Source organism: Pleurodeles waltl, chromosome 1_2 (assembly GCF_031143425.1).
Source record: "Pleurodeles waltl isolate 20211129_DDA chromosome 1_2, aPleWal1.hap1.20221129, whole genome shotgun sequence".
In the NCBI taxonomy this organism is placed as follows: domain Eukaryota; kingdom Metazoa; phylum Chordata; class Amphibia; order Caudata; family Salamandridae; genus Pleurodeles; species Pleurodeles waltl.
The window spans coordinates 491,634,196-491,651,777 of NC_090437.1; the positions used below are offsets into that span (position 1 = coordinate 491,634,196).

General features: G+C 44.4%; 1 protein-coding gene across 2 annotated transcripts in view; it reads left to right on the plus strand.

The window, feature by feature from the left end:
- Positions 1–17,582, plus strand: part of PPA2 (inorganic pyrophosphatase 2) — a 344,063-nt gene that overhangs the window by 181,045 nt on the left and 145,436 nt on the right. For both annotated transcript variants that reach the window (XM_069241383.1, XM_069241374.1), the window contains one exon: positions 14,452–14,578. In XM_069241383.1, the coding sequence (XP_069097484.1) occupies positions 14,452–14,578 (127 nt within the window). The remainder of the gene's footprint in view (positions 1–14,451; positions 14,579–17,582) is intronic.

Sequence of the window (17,582 nt, forward strand, 5' to 3'; positions counted from 1 at the left end):
GTAAAATATTATCTGGTAGAGACATATTCTAATTGCATATTCCTTACCTTAAAATTTCCCCCAGGTGCGTCTGGATCAGGAGATTTTTCTTCAAGCAGTACCCTTGCGTGCCGTTAGGTGGTGTCATTCAAAGCTTGGTCTGTTGTTGGCATCGTGGTTGCCGGATAATATGTTGTGGGTCGTATATAGCCACCACCCTGGCATACCTGTTATGTACCTGCATGTCACTTATGCACAAATAAGATGGGACTCACTTCATTTGGGTCTCTTCAGACCAATAACCCGTATGCAGATATGTTACTACCACTGATCCTCCAACAGCACAAATGGATACCGATCAGCATTAATTCATGATTAGCCTGTCAACCTGTACCCAATTATCAGGAAACATGCGAAGGACTAAAGCCTGGCTGCCACACGCCAGAACTGCAAACATATGACCCATGGGGCCTTCAGTCTCGCACCTGTAGCATTTCTCCCACAGTTTCTCATACAATAAACTTAGAAACAAGGTGTCTAGTTACCTGACATTGTACAAGTCCCAGTAGATGCAAACCCATCTGATTTGTTTCTCTGATGGGCAGAGAATCCACCTTCCATTCCTTTATGCAGGCCTGGAAGACCATAACCAGGGCTTGAAAAATCCACTCCACTCCCTTTGGTGAGTCTTATCTGATCAGGTCGAACTATCTTTAATACTTACTCTCCCTATTTTTAATACTTACTGGTCCTTTCTGGCAAGTTGAAACTGAACAGGTGTTCTGTTCAGTTGAAAAGTGGAGGGGCAATAAAAGATGCCTTTAAATCTTGTTCTTATGTCACATTTGCTCTGTGTTCACAGACCAAGGTCAAAAGTCAGTTTTTCTTAAAATTAATTTTCCTTCTGACTGCAGAGTTCCAGGACTTTGTAAGGTGAACTGTGTGACCTGCTGCTTAGAATGTAAAATAAAAGGATACATGGTGTCAGGTTTTTCCTAACACATAGTGTTTAAATGACTAAGTCAGTTGTGCAAACATTTCAAAATATATTTCAGTAGTTGCGAAAATCCTTTTTTATATTTCTGTGTGATGAAAAAATATTTTAGTAGGATGAAAACAAATGAGAATACTTTACATGTAGATGTGCAAAGGATATGTTTTCTGAAACCCAAATTTCACAGATTGTTGATACACTATATAGTTTTATCAGTAAAGCTGCAAGTTAGTGGAGAGGTTTTTGGAAATTTCTTGGAAAGTTACTGTGTAGATGACAATATGTTACCACATCATGGTTTCGTAATATATTTATTAAAATTGAGTGTTTAAGCAAACTGAGAAACACTCCTGCCCTGATGCCAATGTTGTTAGTAAACTAAAATAGGTCCTAGGTTATGTGGGCTAGATTCTTGTGATGCATGCAGCAAACTTTAGTCTACTTAATCAAACAAAATAGTTTTTTTGTACTGCAGAAGTGCTGAGCTCACATATTTGAAGGTGCAATCATATGAGAATTAAGAAAAAGACAACTCTGTAAACTATTTGCCTAGGATCACACAATTTGAGACCCGTTTACGGGTCAGGTACATTAAAGTTAGGTCGAGTAGATTATTTCAGTTACTTGTCCTGCAAGTCTAGTACCATTTTTATGATTTTTCGAGCCCGGATAACTTCAGACCCCTGTGCTTTACAAGATACACCTGCACCCTTCAAAAGAAGACATTTCAGGATTCCTCCTTGTGCCTTGTTTTACCAGCTGTGCATGTCACTAGCTCCTCACAACTTGACTGATGGAGAAAAGTAAGTTAAGCCAGCAGTAAATTATGCTCCTCTGTACATTCTAGAGCTCTAGAATCACTGTGTGTTGACACTGCACTTCATAAAACACTTTAATAGGATAACTAGTACATAAAAGCCCTCTAGACTTGTTCGTGTTGTAAGGCTTGCTCTTGTTTGAGTGTCGAGGAGTCCATGTGGTTTTTTGAGTGGAGTCAGGCAAATTGTAGTTGGCTCTGTGTTCGTAGCCTGCACCTGGATAAAACTGGAGCAAACTGACACCTGTCCATAGCAGTTCTTGAGTTGTTTGCAGCTTCGGAGGGAAAGGGTTAGGGAATGATCTCTGGCATTTATATTATTTCTGATGGATAATTCTGCCTACAGATTCATCGACTTTTCAAATTTTCCAGGCATCAGACTGGGGCTGAAAACTTTTCCATAGCTCTCCTACACCAGTTGGTGGCTCTCACTCCATCTCAGCAACTAGAGCAGCACAGGAGTTAGACCACTAGAGCCAGTAGCACGACTCCCTTTGCGCTGATGTTAGTTCATTTTTTTTCACCGATCAGAACGGATCCCTGAGCTGCTCTCAGTGTTTTTTTCCATGTTTCTCTGTAGAGTTTTCAGCATTTGTTCCAAATCTTTGATCGCGTCCCTAGGTACGTCTCCACCAAAAAAAATGTCATGATTCAAACCCTTTTGCTCCTGCAATGGACAAACGTCCATCTTTAACCCACTTGAGGTCTGCCTGTGGAGCCTTGAACTAAAGGACGGCTTGAAGTAGCACAACAATCGAGGCTTTATACACACAAAAGCTGCGAAAGTGTTGAATGGCAAACTTTTTATGGCACACATGTGATGAACATCTGACTTAATGCAGGTCATGGGCAAGGTCACATTACACTGCATTCTCCAAATCCTCAGAGGATAAGATGACGAAATACAAGAAGAGGAGGTCGGATGTCTCTCTAAGTAGGGCACCTTGATGCAATCCATTGGAGTCCTAGAGCCAAAACTTATGAACATCACTCTAGCTGAGGATCCACCCTCTGATGGCACCAGCAATGCTGGCACCCGCCACATGGCCTGTCCCTGCCTGCTGCCACCCCGTACCTGAGTTTTCTGCACCAGGGGCCAATGACTCCTTCAACAGCACTGATACTGCCACAGCTAACGGATTCACTGCTGACACAGACTTCAAAGAACCAAGCATATCTGGTGAGGTCTAGATGGGAGGCCCAAAGGATAGCAAAAGAGGCTATGTATAGAGAGGAATCTCAGTCTGATCCCTCATTGCAGCGGCAAGATGATATCTTTGATGCTTACTTCAACCATATTCAGATGCTTGAAGGGGTGGGTTATGTTGCTAGAGCCATGGGTACTTCTGCGGCCCTGAGAAGGTATGCATGGCTAATATCTATTAGGTTTTCTGGTAATTTGCTGACAACACTAATGAACATGCCTTTCCTTGGTACACTCCTGTTCAGATATAAGGTCGATTCGATCTCGTAAAGGGTCAAGGCAGGGTCTGGGCAGGAAGAGGAACCACCTGATCTTTGAACCTTCAATGCCCAACCTGGAACTACAGGTGGCACTGCACATTTCCTGGCTTTTGTAAAGGTGCCTTCTTTTGCCAATGTCAACCATCCTAGCCGGTCCATCAACCAAATCAGCTCCTGTGGCAGTACACAGGCACATTTAATGGTCAGCAAGCCCAACAAACCTCTTCCTCCTCCTCCCTCCCTAGCTCCATCTGGAAAGCGGTTTTAGCTTTCCCTTAAAGAAGAATGAGTAGATGGTTGGAGGAAGGGCACATTCCTTTATGCAGGCCTGGAAGGCCTAGGAAGATCATAACTTCAGACCCCCTGAGCTTTACAAGATATAGAAAAAGGGTATGCCCTGCTTTTCCAGCAGCTTCTCCCTTTTCATTCAGATGATCACCTACAGATACTTAATGTACTCCATCCTGCTGGGTAGGGTGGTGATAGTGGACTCCACAGCATCTTTATATAATCTTGGAAAGTAACAGCACAGAGTGGTATATAGGTGCCACCTCTGCAAGCTGAATTTAGTTATTTTCTTTCTGTGACCTTTGATGCAGATCTAGAGCTATAGTTTCAAACGTTTTGCAAGTGTGTTACCCATTCCAAAATGTTGTTTTAGAAAGACGAAGACCACAGGTTTCAAACTGTGCAATGACTGCAGGAAGCAGTTGTCAGTTTTGGCCCCATATGATGTCTGTCTGTGTCTAAGTTCCAAGCATTACTGAATGCCCTGTGATAAATGCTCCCTAATGCACCTTAAGGCCACCAGGAAGAATGTTCATATCAGAACAGAAGAAAGATTACGCACTAAGCCTTCGGTCTGCTCCCAGTCCAAGGCCTGGGCTCACTTTGGATTCAGGTCCTGACCCTGCTGCGAATCGCCATCCTCTGGTGAGCCAAAGTCCAAAGACATTTCTTGCTATAAGCAAAAGCAGTCCAGTCGGGGTTCTTCTGCTTCCCATCATCCCCACTCTGGGCAGAAGTTGCGCATTTGGCACTTGAAGGATGCATCTCCATCTCCCTTGTCTGAATCTGAGTCTATCCTGAGGCTGCTTCCGACACGCCACAAGTATCCTGAGCCAGAATCAACCCTGCTGCATTTAAGGCCTTCAAGACGGCCATGCTGCAACTATTGCTGACGATTCTAGGTCCCTCTAGAACACCTTTAGACTCAATGAATCCATTGGGACCTGTACTAATACCGACTGACACCTTTTGGATCCCTGCCTGTCCCTCAGCCAGCACCAATTCATACTGCCACTCCTGCGCTGAAGGCTGTCAGTTCTGACCACCTTGGCACCAACCTCTTTTTCAGAGGTGCCAGAATCAACCTGTGCACCTATTTTGATCTGGAGCTGACTTCAGCCTGAGCTTGATCAGTGCCTCCTTATGAAATAATTAAAGCTCAGCATCTGTTCATGGGGGACTCCCAGGCAGTGTTAATTCCCATACACCAATTTGACTGGAGACTTTATTTGGATTAGATTCTGACTCTGTCCGGGCCCTTCAGAATGTTCCTTATGATGGAAGATTGTGATGTGGAGGCAGATAATTAATTTACTCTCCCTTTACACTGATGCTGCCATGTATTTCGGATTCCTAAATGTTGGGGTCCGGATACATGTCCAGATACAATTGGACTCTCTCCCGGGCCCTCTACAAAAGAGGATGCTTCTTTTGCAGTGGTTGTCCGCAGAGCCACAGAAATGTTGCACTTTTCAGTTGCCCCTGGTTGAAAACCAAGCACATCTGGTAACCAAGATCTTGCTTCCGGGCCCTGTAACTTCACTGCCCTTTACTATGTCTGTAACAGAGGCATTAACAGTAGCCGGGTCTAAGATGTGCTCGGTTCTACAGATGAATTGTCCTGTAACTAGGTGTCATAGGCCTGCTTCTGGCACCCAACATCCGATTCCTGAGAGCTTGGTGGTCCAGGTTTCAAGCAGCAAGGTCAAACCTCCTGTGTTCCTGACTCCCACAATGGCCAGGGAATTAACACACATTGACAGGTTTGGAAATAAGGTTTTCCCATCTGCTACTTTGGCACTGAGATCCCTGAATGCTATATGTCTGCTAGGGTGCTATACACATGCCCTATGGGATATGGCCAGGAAAATCTTGCCTGCTGTTCTGGTGAAATTCAGGAATGCGTTCAGACAAACGATCCATGATAGATAGGATTTCTAAGTACGGATTGATAGTTTGAGTACAACAAACTTTGGGTTGCTCCATCAGCACCTGCGTGGCAATCCACTGGCCTGCATGGAAGTATGCAACATGATTTTCAGGGGACGTGCAGGCATCCCTTATAGATCTGCCATTTGACAGGTTTATCATTTGGAGAAAAAGCTGATTCTGCGATCTGTACAGCCTGTTCCTTAGACTTATTTCCAGCCTTCTAGTTTACTAGCCGTAATGAAAGTTCAGGGGATACTCATGGGGTTTTGTTTATTGCCAAAGGCAACACCCACAGCTCGTTAATAGCCTGTTCAGCCCTTTCATGGCACCCACGAACGTGGCAGGGGCTGTGACTACCATGATTGCAATCTTCCTCCTCGTTATCACTTGCCACGCGTGCAGCCAAGCTACTCGGGTTCCTCTTCCTATGTCATGGACAGCTAATCGGGGGCAAAATATGGTTTTATTTGCCTGGCTGCTGAGCAGCTACAGAAGACCAGTGACTACTGCAGTTGTTCAACTTGGGTATGCCCTCCCTTTTATGATTGATGACCCCTCCTGATCAGCAGATTACGCTGCCCTCCTTACCCAGGCAGATCAGGTACTGTTGGGCAGATATTTCAGGAAGCAAAGAAGGGTAAGGGTGCCACCCCAGTACAAATTGGTGCCCTAAACCGACCTCTGGCTCAGACTAATATTTTTGGTTCATAGAAGCTTTCCATTCGAAGGACAAGTTCACTGCCTTGGACTGGGATCCTGAATTGTTTCTTCTACATGAAGGACACCTGCTTTCAAGTGACTGCTCATCAGCCCCATAGACATCTTCTTAAGTTCATGGTGGGGGTTGAAAATCTTTCAGATAACTGTCCTGCCTTACATCGGCCCTGAGGTGTCCTTGACATCTATTTAAGCTGCAAGGAAAACAAACATCACAGGTGGATTTTGCAACACATTTATATTCATGTATTTTTGAACAAGATATTTTACCTGCTAGAGACTCACAGGTCATTTTGTGGCACACACCAATATTGGGGGGGGGGGGTGTTGTGTGTGTGTGTGTGTGTATGTGCGTGCGTGTGTGTATGTGTATTCACTGAAAAAAAAGTTAAAGTGACGTCATAGGTGATAAAAAAAGATCTGTTTTTGTTACCAAAAAAAACAACTTACAAATTCACTGAAAAAATTACATATGTATTCTTGAACAAGATATTTTACCTGCTTGAGACTTATAGGTCATTATGTGAGGAACATTGAACACTGTATTCTAGAAATCAGGCACACGCCAATATAGTGTAAGTGTGTGTGTGTGTGTGTGTGTGTATATATATATATGTATATTAAAAAAAAAACAAAGGTTAAAGTGACTATATAGTGAGGTGCGATAAAAAGATCTGTTTTTGTTTAAAAGAAAAAAAAGAAAAACTAGAAATTCAATGAAAAAACAAAAGTTAAAGTGACGTTATAGTTAGGTGTGATAGGTGTTAGGTTAGGTGTTTTTTGCTTAAAAAAGAAAACCTTTCAAATTCACTGAAAAAAAAACAAAGGTTAAAATAACGTTATAATTAGGTAAATTTGTCAATGACAACATGAACATTTTGAACTAAACAAAAAAACTGTTATTCTGCAGTGCTAACTAAAACTTGTGCCCCGCCATGCACTGTTTTGTGACTGCACACATTACATTCCTCATGACATGTTCTATGACCTCATTTATATCACTGATGACATCTCAAATGACATCATTGATAACATCAGTGATGACATAATCCAATGAGTAACATCACAAAACAAAATAAAATGATGGACGGAGTGTTGAAACTTTTAAAACACTCACCCCCAGTCACAGATCTGGGCTTAATCCATCGTTATTTTGCTCGCCACGTCACCTCAGTTTGGACCCAGCCATATGCAAATCAGTCTTGACCCTGTTCCCCATGGGAACAGTCCAGCCCGAACTGCTAGGCCAGGTCCTCCCTGGACCGGAAACAAGCATCCTGGGACCAGTTTCAGGGTATCACCCTTCTTCAGCCAGGCTAGCTTGAAACCAGTTCGGGCTGGACTGTTCCCATGAGGGACAGGGTCAAGACTGATTTGCATATGGCTGGGTCCAAACTGGGGTGGCATGGTGAGCAAAAGAACAATGGATTAAACCCAGATCTGTGACTGGGGGTGAGTGTTTGAATTGTTCAGCACTCCGTCCATTATCCTTTTGTGTTGCTATAATCCAATGAGTGTCTTAGTTTGCTTTATAATTTACACAGTGACTGGTTATTACCATGTTACTACTCTGCTTAATTTTGAATAGTCTGTGGCCAGCTAATGGGTGCAAGAGTGTACAAATTCATGTGCTTCTAATGCATCATAGGTGTAAAGAAGTATTGAACACCTTCTAAATCTTTGTATTAAATAGTAACTGTGTGCAGGTGACAGTTGACGATTTGTGTTAATTATGTTCCCTACACGATTTTTTATACTGCAGAAAACGTTTCCAGCTGGGCAAATGTTCTACGTACTACATACTAGGTATTGTACGTAGCCTTGAGTTACTAGACAGAATCGTCTCAGCATGACAGTTTCCACTTAACATAGAAGACTGTGTCCACTAGGCTATAAGCTGTGTGCATGTGCTTGTTTTGCTCTAGAAAATGGGCTATCTGTAAAGTTTTTCCACAGTATAGAGGCTACAGGTAGTATGACCTTTAGCACCTTCAGACCTTGGTCATTTTAAGTGAATAGTCACTCTGTGGACAAGTTTTACATAAAGTGTACACTGTGCTTTTTATTATTTTGTGGTGTATTTCTTTTGAGTGTTTAACTCTTTGCAATTAATCTGGTACAGGGTAAACTCTTTCCTTGCCATGCACAGTTTTTTCTTCAATAATTTGACTTCTAATGTTTTATTGATATTTGTATTGACATTATAAAAGTTGTCATGAGTGCTGTAATGTCTGGAGTAATTAGCAGTGCGTGGCGAGAAATTTCTCTGGTTATGTGCAAGTAAATTCATAACCTAACTAATAACGTTGGTTTGTTTTTCTAAGGGAATTTCTAAGGTTTTTAATTCTATTCCCTAACTACAACATCTCTGTAACCTTTGTTTTTTTTTCAGAGAATTTCTATGTTTTGTTTTACATAAAGTAATTTTCATCCTTGGTGACAGTAACAACACATGGAACGACTCTTGTTTGCCATCAGACCTAGGACCCACACCCACTCCCTCCGACCACGCCAGAAACCTTGAAATCATTGACAACAAGCTTAGCATGAAATCACAGATCAACGCCGTCTCCTCCGCCTGCTTCCTCACTTTGTGCATACTACATAAGACCTTCAAGTGGCTACCTCTACACACGAGTCGCACCGTGATACGGGCCCTCATCACCAGCCGACTGGACTACGGCAACACCCTCTACATAGGAATCGTCACACACCTCTTACAGAGACTTCAGACCATACAAAATGCCACAGCCAGACTCGTCCTCGGCCTTCCCCGACGAACCCACATCACACCCCACCTCAGGCAACTCCACTGGCTGGAAGAGATGCCAATTCAAGCTGCTGGCCCACGCACACAAGGCCCTACACAACCAAGGAGCCACGTACATGAACCACTGCCTGAACTTCCACCAACCATCGAGAACACTATGGTCTGCCGCCCTTTCACTTGCCCATACTCCCCGCATCTACCGCTCCATCTCTCACATTGCAGCAAAAACCTGCAACAGTCTCCCCACACACCTCTGGACCATCAGCTAATTTCCGGAATTTCGAAGAGCCCTCAAGACCTGTCTGTTTAAATATGCCTCTGGGATCTGCAAGCGCCTGGGTACCCTTTAGAGTCATTAGCCTCTCATTATAAATCCTGATCGATTGATTGATTACTATATGTTAAACCAAACACTGCTCCGCACACACACCCCTACCCACCTGACCCCAAATTGCACACAGCTGGTGTTGCCTGCAGGACCTGTCTCTCTGGGTGTGAGAATAGGTGCAAGATGTTATCTCTGTGTGTGAGAGGGGCTGTGAGAGTATCTGTGTGGGTGTGAAAGTGAATATGAGAGGGTCTGTGTGGGTGTGAGAGTGTCTGATTGTGCTCCAATAGATGACAGATACATTTACCTCCACAAACGATTTCAAGTTGTTTTTCAATGTGGAATCGAGGAGTAAACACGCTTGCTTTGCCTTCACAAGCCCAGGAGTTAGGATCATTTGTCCTTTCCAGGAGTGGAGTTTCATCTAGGACAACTGCTACATTTATATTTGTAAGTGCTTTCTGTTGGAAGTTTAATTTCTGTGAAATGAGCATCATGGCCAGAACAGAAGCTCACATGTTAATCCAACAAGAGCCACTGTTTTGCACAAAATGCCTATCCAACTGTAGCAATTTCTTCTTGATAGTTAGCAAGTGCTACCGTTGAGTGAATGGCTCGTGTGGGGGAAGAGGAACCACACGCCCCCTGTCCCCCCAGCTGATTTTGGCCTTGGAGACCCCATACCCGGGGCCCACTAAAATTCAAGGGGGGGGAGGCTATGTGCCTCCCCTCCCCCCATCCTCACCGTGCACGTACCCCATCGCCTGGGACCCAACCTTCAGTAAATGGAAGAGGGGGGCCATGCGGCACCTCTCCCCTTGGCCGATTTCAGCTCTGGGGACCCATTCCCCATGGTCCACCCTTATAAAATGTATTTTATGGTACAGGGGAAGGAGGCCATGCATCCCCCCATCCATGGACCTGTTTTGGCCCCGTGGCCCAGACATCTGTCCTGGTTGCCCCACAGGGCACCCAATGTGCAGTGAGACTGAGGGAGGAGCCTGAAGGCCCTGCACCCCCAGCCGGCTGCCCACCTCCTGCGGGAGCTGGGATTGCTGTCACAGACAGGGATCTGCTATACATGCAGCTCCCTATTTGCGAGAACAGTTGTTTCCTCTTTTATCCCTGCCCACATCTCTGCAGGCAAGAAAAAGGAGCAAACCTCTGCTTCCAACAAGCCAGAGCTGTTTGACAGCTGTCGCTTGCTGGAACCGGAGTGTTTGCTCTAACTTGGTGGGAGCTGTCAAAACTCCTGCTAAGTCAGAGCAAACAGCTATGTCCCGGGGTGGGCACCCCGGGACATAGCAGGAGCTGGCTCTGGGGCGTGGTGGTCCCTAGGGCCATTATTGGCTTCTCTAGGTGGGGGAGGGGTCAGGAGCCCTCCTTCAACATTTCACTTAGCCCCAGGGAGGTGGTGGTCCTCGGGGCTATAGGGGGTGGGGGTGGGGGAAGAGTCGTGCAGCCCTCCCTTTAATTGTTAAAATTGCGCTGGGGAGGTGGCGGTCCCAAGGGCTGCAGGGAGGGTCCGCAGGACCGCCTTACTTATTTTACACACTTTGCCCCAGGGAGGTGGCGGTCGCCAGGGCTGCAAGGTTTGCAAGCCCCCCTCCCCCACCCTTACTCCTTAATTGTTAACATTTCCCCAGGGTAGTGGCAATCCCTGGGACTTCATGGGGGTCCACAGGACCCCCCTATTTATTTTACACACTTTGCCCCGGGGAGATGGCGGTTCCTTGAGCATGAATAAGTCCAGGAGGAGGGTTCTGTGTGCCCCCCTCCTTTATTTTTTTTATATGCCCCTGGGACTTGGCTCACCCTTGGGCTTTTCTTAAAACAAGCGCAGGACACCGTGCCTGTTTTTTTAAAATTGTTTTTATTTTTGCAGCGGATTCACAACAACCTCGCTAATTTGCAGCAATTTATTTTAAACAGCTTTTTTTGCCCTGGGTGGGAGGGGTCCCTCTGGGATGCCAGCACCAGACCTTAGGGGTTAGGGTGTCCCGACCCAGGTCCCGTTTATTTTCCTTTTTAAATCTTTTTGTCTTTTTTTCTGTGACTCCCAAGATGGCAGCCAACACTTCCTGGTTGAAGTGTTGGCCACCAATTGGAGCTATGCAGATCTCTGCATGAGTTTGTTTATTTGCCCCTCTAGATATCTAATTCTTTTTCTTTTAATATCTCAAAAAGTACTGAACTTATTTACACCAATTAACAAAAAGCACTCTTTCTGGACCAAGAGCTACCTTCCTGCCAAATTCGGTGTAATTCCTTTCTACAGTTTGGGCTGTAGTCGTGTCTAAAATCTCTAAAGGAAATAAAATGGGGAATGCATTATTTTATTTTTTTTACATCCCCCCCCCCTTCCTTTCCTCATCCCCCGCTTGATGGATCACCCCGAAACTTCCCATGTAAACCAAGATTCTCTGGAACACTTTGTTTGGAATATTTCTTAAAGATTTGTCAAATGGCGCCAAAGATATAGGCAAGTTATTGAGATATATATATTCACTACTCATATCTGAAGGAAGTTCTAGATAATATTTGTAACATCATCTGAGGTATCATTATTACAGGAAACATGGTACAAATATTACCCTTTCGTAAACTGAATAAAATAAAACAATATGAATAATAGCATTATATTTGTCATTTGAATTAAAAAACCTTTAATGGGTTGGTTTTATTTCAAGACTGTGACCATATCTAACTATTCCCTGTCCTACCTCTGAATTGGATGCTAGAGATGTACACTTACACACCTACACATCTTGGAAAGTGTAGGTGTACAGATATGACCACGTGAGGGCTTTCATTCCAGATTTTTCACATCTCAAGAAAGAGGCATGATCACTCCCTTATTATGGCCTTCATTCATCCAAGTCATTGGTGCAAAATGCTTCCCTCATATGAGTAAAAATGTGTGCCGTAGCCAGATGCTGGCCTTCTCTTACACATTTGCTACCAGTCCAAAGCCATGTGCACCATCTCAATCAGTCTTTATTATCGCTCTAGCTTCTCTATAACACAAATTAAGTCCACTCTTCATGACTGAGATAAACACCTACTTGCACATGAATGGCTCAAATGTTATCAAATTACATTTTGTCAAACCAGTACTGCAGTCGCATGTACCTGCACATATATATGTTCTTCAATGACTGATAAATACCCCATGTGTTCATCTTCCGATCACAGTCTAGTTTAAAACCGAAGAAATTACCTATCATTACCTCCCCTGTTCTGTTTAATGTGAACTGTACTGCAGCATCAGCACTTGAATGACAGTTAAATCCAGAATCATTTAAAGCTCTTTGCACCTTCTGCATGTGGTTTCTAAAATGATGATTTCCAAAACAGTGGCTGAAATCCCAGACTTCCACAGCTTCAGTGACCTTGAGTGGCAGCCAATGCCTTCTGAACTCCAAGAACATGCTTTCTGCACAACTTTTGTTCCAATACCGATAACAAATACTCCAATCACGAGGCAGTGTGGTTGCATAGTTGGTTAATGCAGTCACTTAATGCGCAACAAACACACAACCACTTGGGTGAAAGGGTCATATATATACCAAGCTATCCCATGTCTACAATCCTTTTAGCAACAATTTAAAAAAAGAAATCATGTCCAACTAGAGACTTACTATGAGAAAGCTATTTTAGTTATTGGACAAAAGAATCTAGGAATATTCTAGCTTGGACCATTTCCACAATAGAATTTTGAGGATTTGGAATTGTCCACTAATTCTTTCCTTTCTTGTACTTATGGGTTTGAAGTTCATGATCAGGACTGTTTTAGTAGGTTTTGTTTAGAGGTAGCTTCCGTTAATTTCTTTGGTCCAAGGAGAGAACCGACCCTTACCTTGAGCACAGTGCTGTGTTCAGCAAATTCTGCTATGAGCTGTGTGGTTTGGAGGTGCAGTTGGGTCCCATACTGAGGAGAATTAGCTGTCTCCTGGTGGGTATTTAATGAAGGAAGTAGCGGTGAGGGTACATTTATGAGTGGAGGTCTGTAAGTAACCCTTTTACCTTTGATTTGAAGTTGAATTTGGATAGCTTTGTTGAAGTGATGAGAGTATGTGGGCTCAGCAGTTTGGGATAAGTAGATTAATGGGATAAGTAGTTTGTCGCCAGTTGCAATTCCTTATATATACACATGCTAGAACACATCAGGCAGACACTTTCTTAATTTGAAACTCAACCAGCAGCAGAACAAAAGAAATATATGGAAATAATTCAAGTAACCTGTTTATTTCTTTGTTTTGTAAAACACAGGTTTGTTTCGTTACCAATATATAGAGCTAACAGCAATAAAGCTGCTGTTAATAGCAATTTTTGGTGATTCGAAGTCCGCATCAGTGTTTGGAATCTTGATCGAAGGCTGTTGTGCGGGGTTATGAATGCAAACATTTTAACTTCGATTAGTGGGGATTGAGTTTTAGAATTTGGGCACAGTGAGTTCCATAGCAGAGCTGCCATGAGTAATACTGATTTCCAACCGTGGGATTTTTTTTTTTTAATCTGATCTGGACAAGTAGTTTTGCACAGCATGATCATGTCTGAGAGTGTAGGTTCGCAACAGCACTTAAAAATGCTCTATTTTGAACTAAATGCACAATGCACCCTGAAAACTATGCAGATAATGGTGATCTTTTTTTTCTGTGCCACAGGTAAAAAGTTATTTGAGGGCTGGTGTGACATGGATTTTTGCAACAAAGTAGTCTGACTTCTCCATTTTCCATGCTCTAGAATTTCAATATAGTTGTATGTATTTCTCTAGCATAATGAACATTCTAGTAAGTCAGATACATTATTAGAATGGATTAATGCCAGCCCTTGTGAAAATGCATGTAGCTAGTGCAGAAGAAAGTACCCTCCTTGTTAGCCCCCCTGTCATGCGGCAAATGCAACAAAGTAGTTGAGATTGGTTCATGCAATGGAGGTGAGATAAAATCTTTAACAACCCTTTTCATTTTTCTGCGGTGAAACAGGCAGGTTGTGCTCTGTATGTGCTGCTATTCACTGTCTCCTCCTTGGGTCGTCTAGATAATCATATGAACTTTCCATATTGAATAATTCTCACTTCTGTTGTTGGACTCAAAATAGGTATTTTTGTTTTCTTGAATGATATTTCATGTTTTACAATTTAATTGTTCATTCTAAAGGTCTGTTCTCGAGGAGAGGTAATACAAGTTAAAGTGCTTGGAGTCCTTGCTCTAATTGATGAAGGAGAGACTGACTGGAAGGTAATCGCAATCAACGTAGAGGACTCCGAGGCAGAAAAGTTCAGTGGTAAGTGTCTTCCCAGTTTCCTCCACTGCTTTCTATTTCTTATCATCCTCTTGTGTTTGGAGTAGCACGTGTAGTTCTTCTTAAAAAAACCTCTAGTTACTCATCACTAAAGCTGCACATTATCATTTTTGAACCCGTCTGATATTTAGAGGCAGACTGTAAGTGGAGTAGTACAAAAGTTTAATCACGAAGTTTAGGTGGATAATTTTTTATGAACAGCTGCTTACACTCCTTAAAATACAAAGTAAGACATGCATGCATATAATATCACCCATATCACCCTCTGTCTTGCTTAAAAGTTACAAATCACTCCACATTTTGAATAAATATCAGTGTTATTGTTCAGGAGACAACCACCCAAGGTAGTGGAATTGAATTATTATGTGACAGTATGGCTGTTGAGAGCCCTAGCTTTTCTTGTGCTTCTTGTGTCAACCACTAGCATGTTATATGGGTGCTTATAGTAGTTTACATTTACCCTTGTTATGGTCCCATACATCCACAATAGGTGACTTCTCTGCTCTACAGTGCTGCACAATAACTTAATCAATACTTTAGTGTGACATGATACTTCTGACAAAGACTTCTAACTGCAGATTCTTCTCCTTGTGAGTTACCCCCAGACTGAATCTGGAAACTTTCAAGCAATTCCCTTGTGGATTGACAGGTGGTGTTATGCAACTTTGCGTCGGACCGTCGGTTCTAAATATGATTTTGAGGTCACTATAAGAGCTCCACTTTTGCGTGCTGTAGTCAGTTCCTTTGTTTGCATTCCTGCCTACGTGGATCCAGTGCTCTTCATCCTATCCTTCACAGAGATATCTTCAATTTTTTTTTTTTTTTAAGTGTGCATTATGTGTAAGAAAGTACCATCTTGCCTGGCATGTTACCCCCATTTTTACTTGTGTGGTAGTTTGTTTTTGCCTGTGTCACTGGGATCCTGCTAGCCAGGACCCCAGTGCTCAAAGTTTGTGGCCTATATGTGTTCCCTGTGTAGTGCCTAACTCTGTCACTGAGACGCTGCTAACCAGAATCTCAGTGCTTATGCTCTCTCTGCTTTTAAAATTGTCACTGCAGGCTAGTGACCATTTTTACCAATTCTGATTGGCACACTGGAACACCCTTATAATTCCCTAGTATATGGTACCTAGGTACCCAGGGCATTGGGGGTTCCAGGAGATCCCTATGGGCTGCAGCATTTCTTCTGCCACCCATAGGGAGCTCAGACAATTCTTACACAGGACTGCCACTGCAGCCTGAGTGAAATAACGTCCACGTTATTTCACAGCCATTTTACACTGCACTTAAGTAACTTATAAGTCACCTATATGTCTAACCCTCACTTGGTGAAGGTTGGGTGCAAAGTTACTAAGTGTGAGGGCACCCTGGCACTAGCCAAGGTGCCCGCACATTGTTCAGGGCAATTTCCCCGGACTTTGTGAGTGCGGGGACACCATTACACACGTGCACTACATATCTGTCAATACCTATATGTAGCTTCACAATGGTAACTCCGAATATGGCCATGTAACGTGTCTAAGATCATGGAATTGTCCCCCCCATGCCAAATCTGGTATTGGGGTGCCAATCCCATGCATCCCCGGGGCTCCAGCATGGACCCCGGGTACTGCCAAACTAGCTCTCTTGGGTTTTCACTGCAGCTACCGCTGCTGCCAACCCACAGACAGGCTTCTGCCCTCCTGGGGTCTGGGCAGCCCAGTCCCAGGAAGGCAGAACAAAGGATTTCCTCTTAGAGAGGGTGTTACACCCTCTCCCTTTGGAAATAGGTGTGAAGGGCTGGGGAGGAGAAGCCTCCCCCAGCCTCTGGAAATGCTTTGAAGGGCACAGATGTTGCCCTCCTTGCATAAGCCAGTCTACACCGGTTCAGGGATCCCCCAGCCCCTGCTCTGGCGCGAAACTGGACAAAGGAAAGGGGAGTGACCACTCCCCTGTCAATCACCACCCCAGGGGTGGTGCCCAGAGCTCCTCCAGTGTGTCCCAGACCTCTGCTATCTTGAATGCAGAGGTGTGAGGGCACAATGGAGGCCTCTGTGTGGCCAGTGCCAGCAGGTGACGTCAGAGACCCCTCCTGTTAGGTGCTTACCTGCTTAGGTGGCCAATCCTCCTCTGAGGGCTATTTAGGGTATCTCCTGTGGGTTTCTCTTCAGATAACGAATGCAAGAGCTCACCAGTTCCTCCTCATCTCCCTCTTTGACTTCTGCCAAGTTTCGACTGCTGACTGCTCCAGGACGCCTGCAAAACCCCAACAAAGTAGCAAGACGACTACCAGCAACATTGTAGCACCTAACCCTACTGGCATTCTCGACTGATTCCTGGTGTTACATGCTCTGAGGGCTGTCTACCTTCACCCTGACTGGAAGCCAAGAAGAAATCTCCTGTGGGTCGACGGAATCTTCCCCCTGCCAACGCAGGCACCAAACTTCTGCATCACCAGTCCTCTGGGTCCCCTCTCATCTTGACGAGTGTGGTCCCTGGAACACAGGAGTTGGATCCAAGTGACCCCGACAGTCCAGTGGTCCTTCTGTCCAAATATGGTGGAGGTAAGTCCTTGCCTCCCCACGCCAGACAGTAATCCTGTGTACTGCGTGATCTGCAGCTGCTAGGGCTTCCGTGCACTTTTGCAAGGAATCCTTCGTGCACAGCATAGCCCCGGTCCCCAGCACTCCGTCCTGCATTGCTCAACTCACTGAGTTGACCACCGACTTCGTGGGACCCTCCTTTGTAGTGTTGAGACGGCCTCCGTGCTCAGATGTCTAGAACGCCTGTTCAAGTGCTTCTGCGGGTGCTGCCTGCGTGGTCTCTCTGTGCTGCTGAGCGCCCCCTCTGTCTCCTCCTCCAAGGGGCGACCTCCTGGTCCTTCCTGGGCCCGGACAGCACCCATTTTCTTCAACTGCAACCTTTGCAGCTAGCAAGCCTTGTTTGCAGTCTTTCTGCGTGGAAACAACTCTGCATCCTCCAGCACGCCGTGTTACATCTTCTGTGC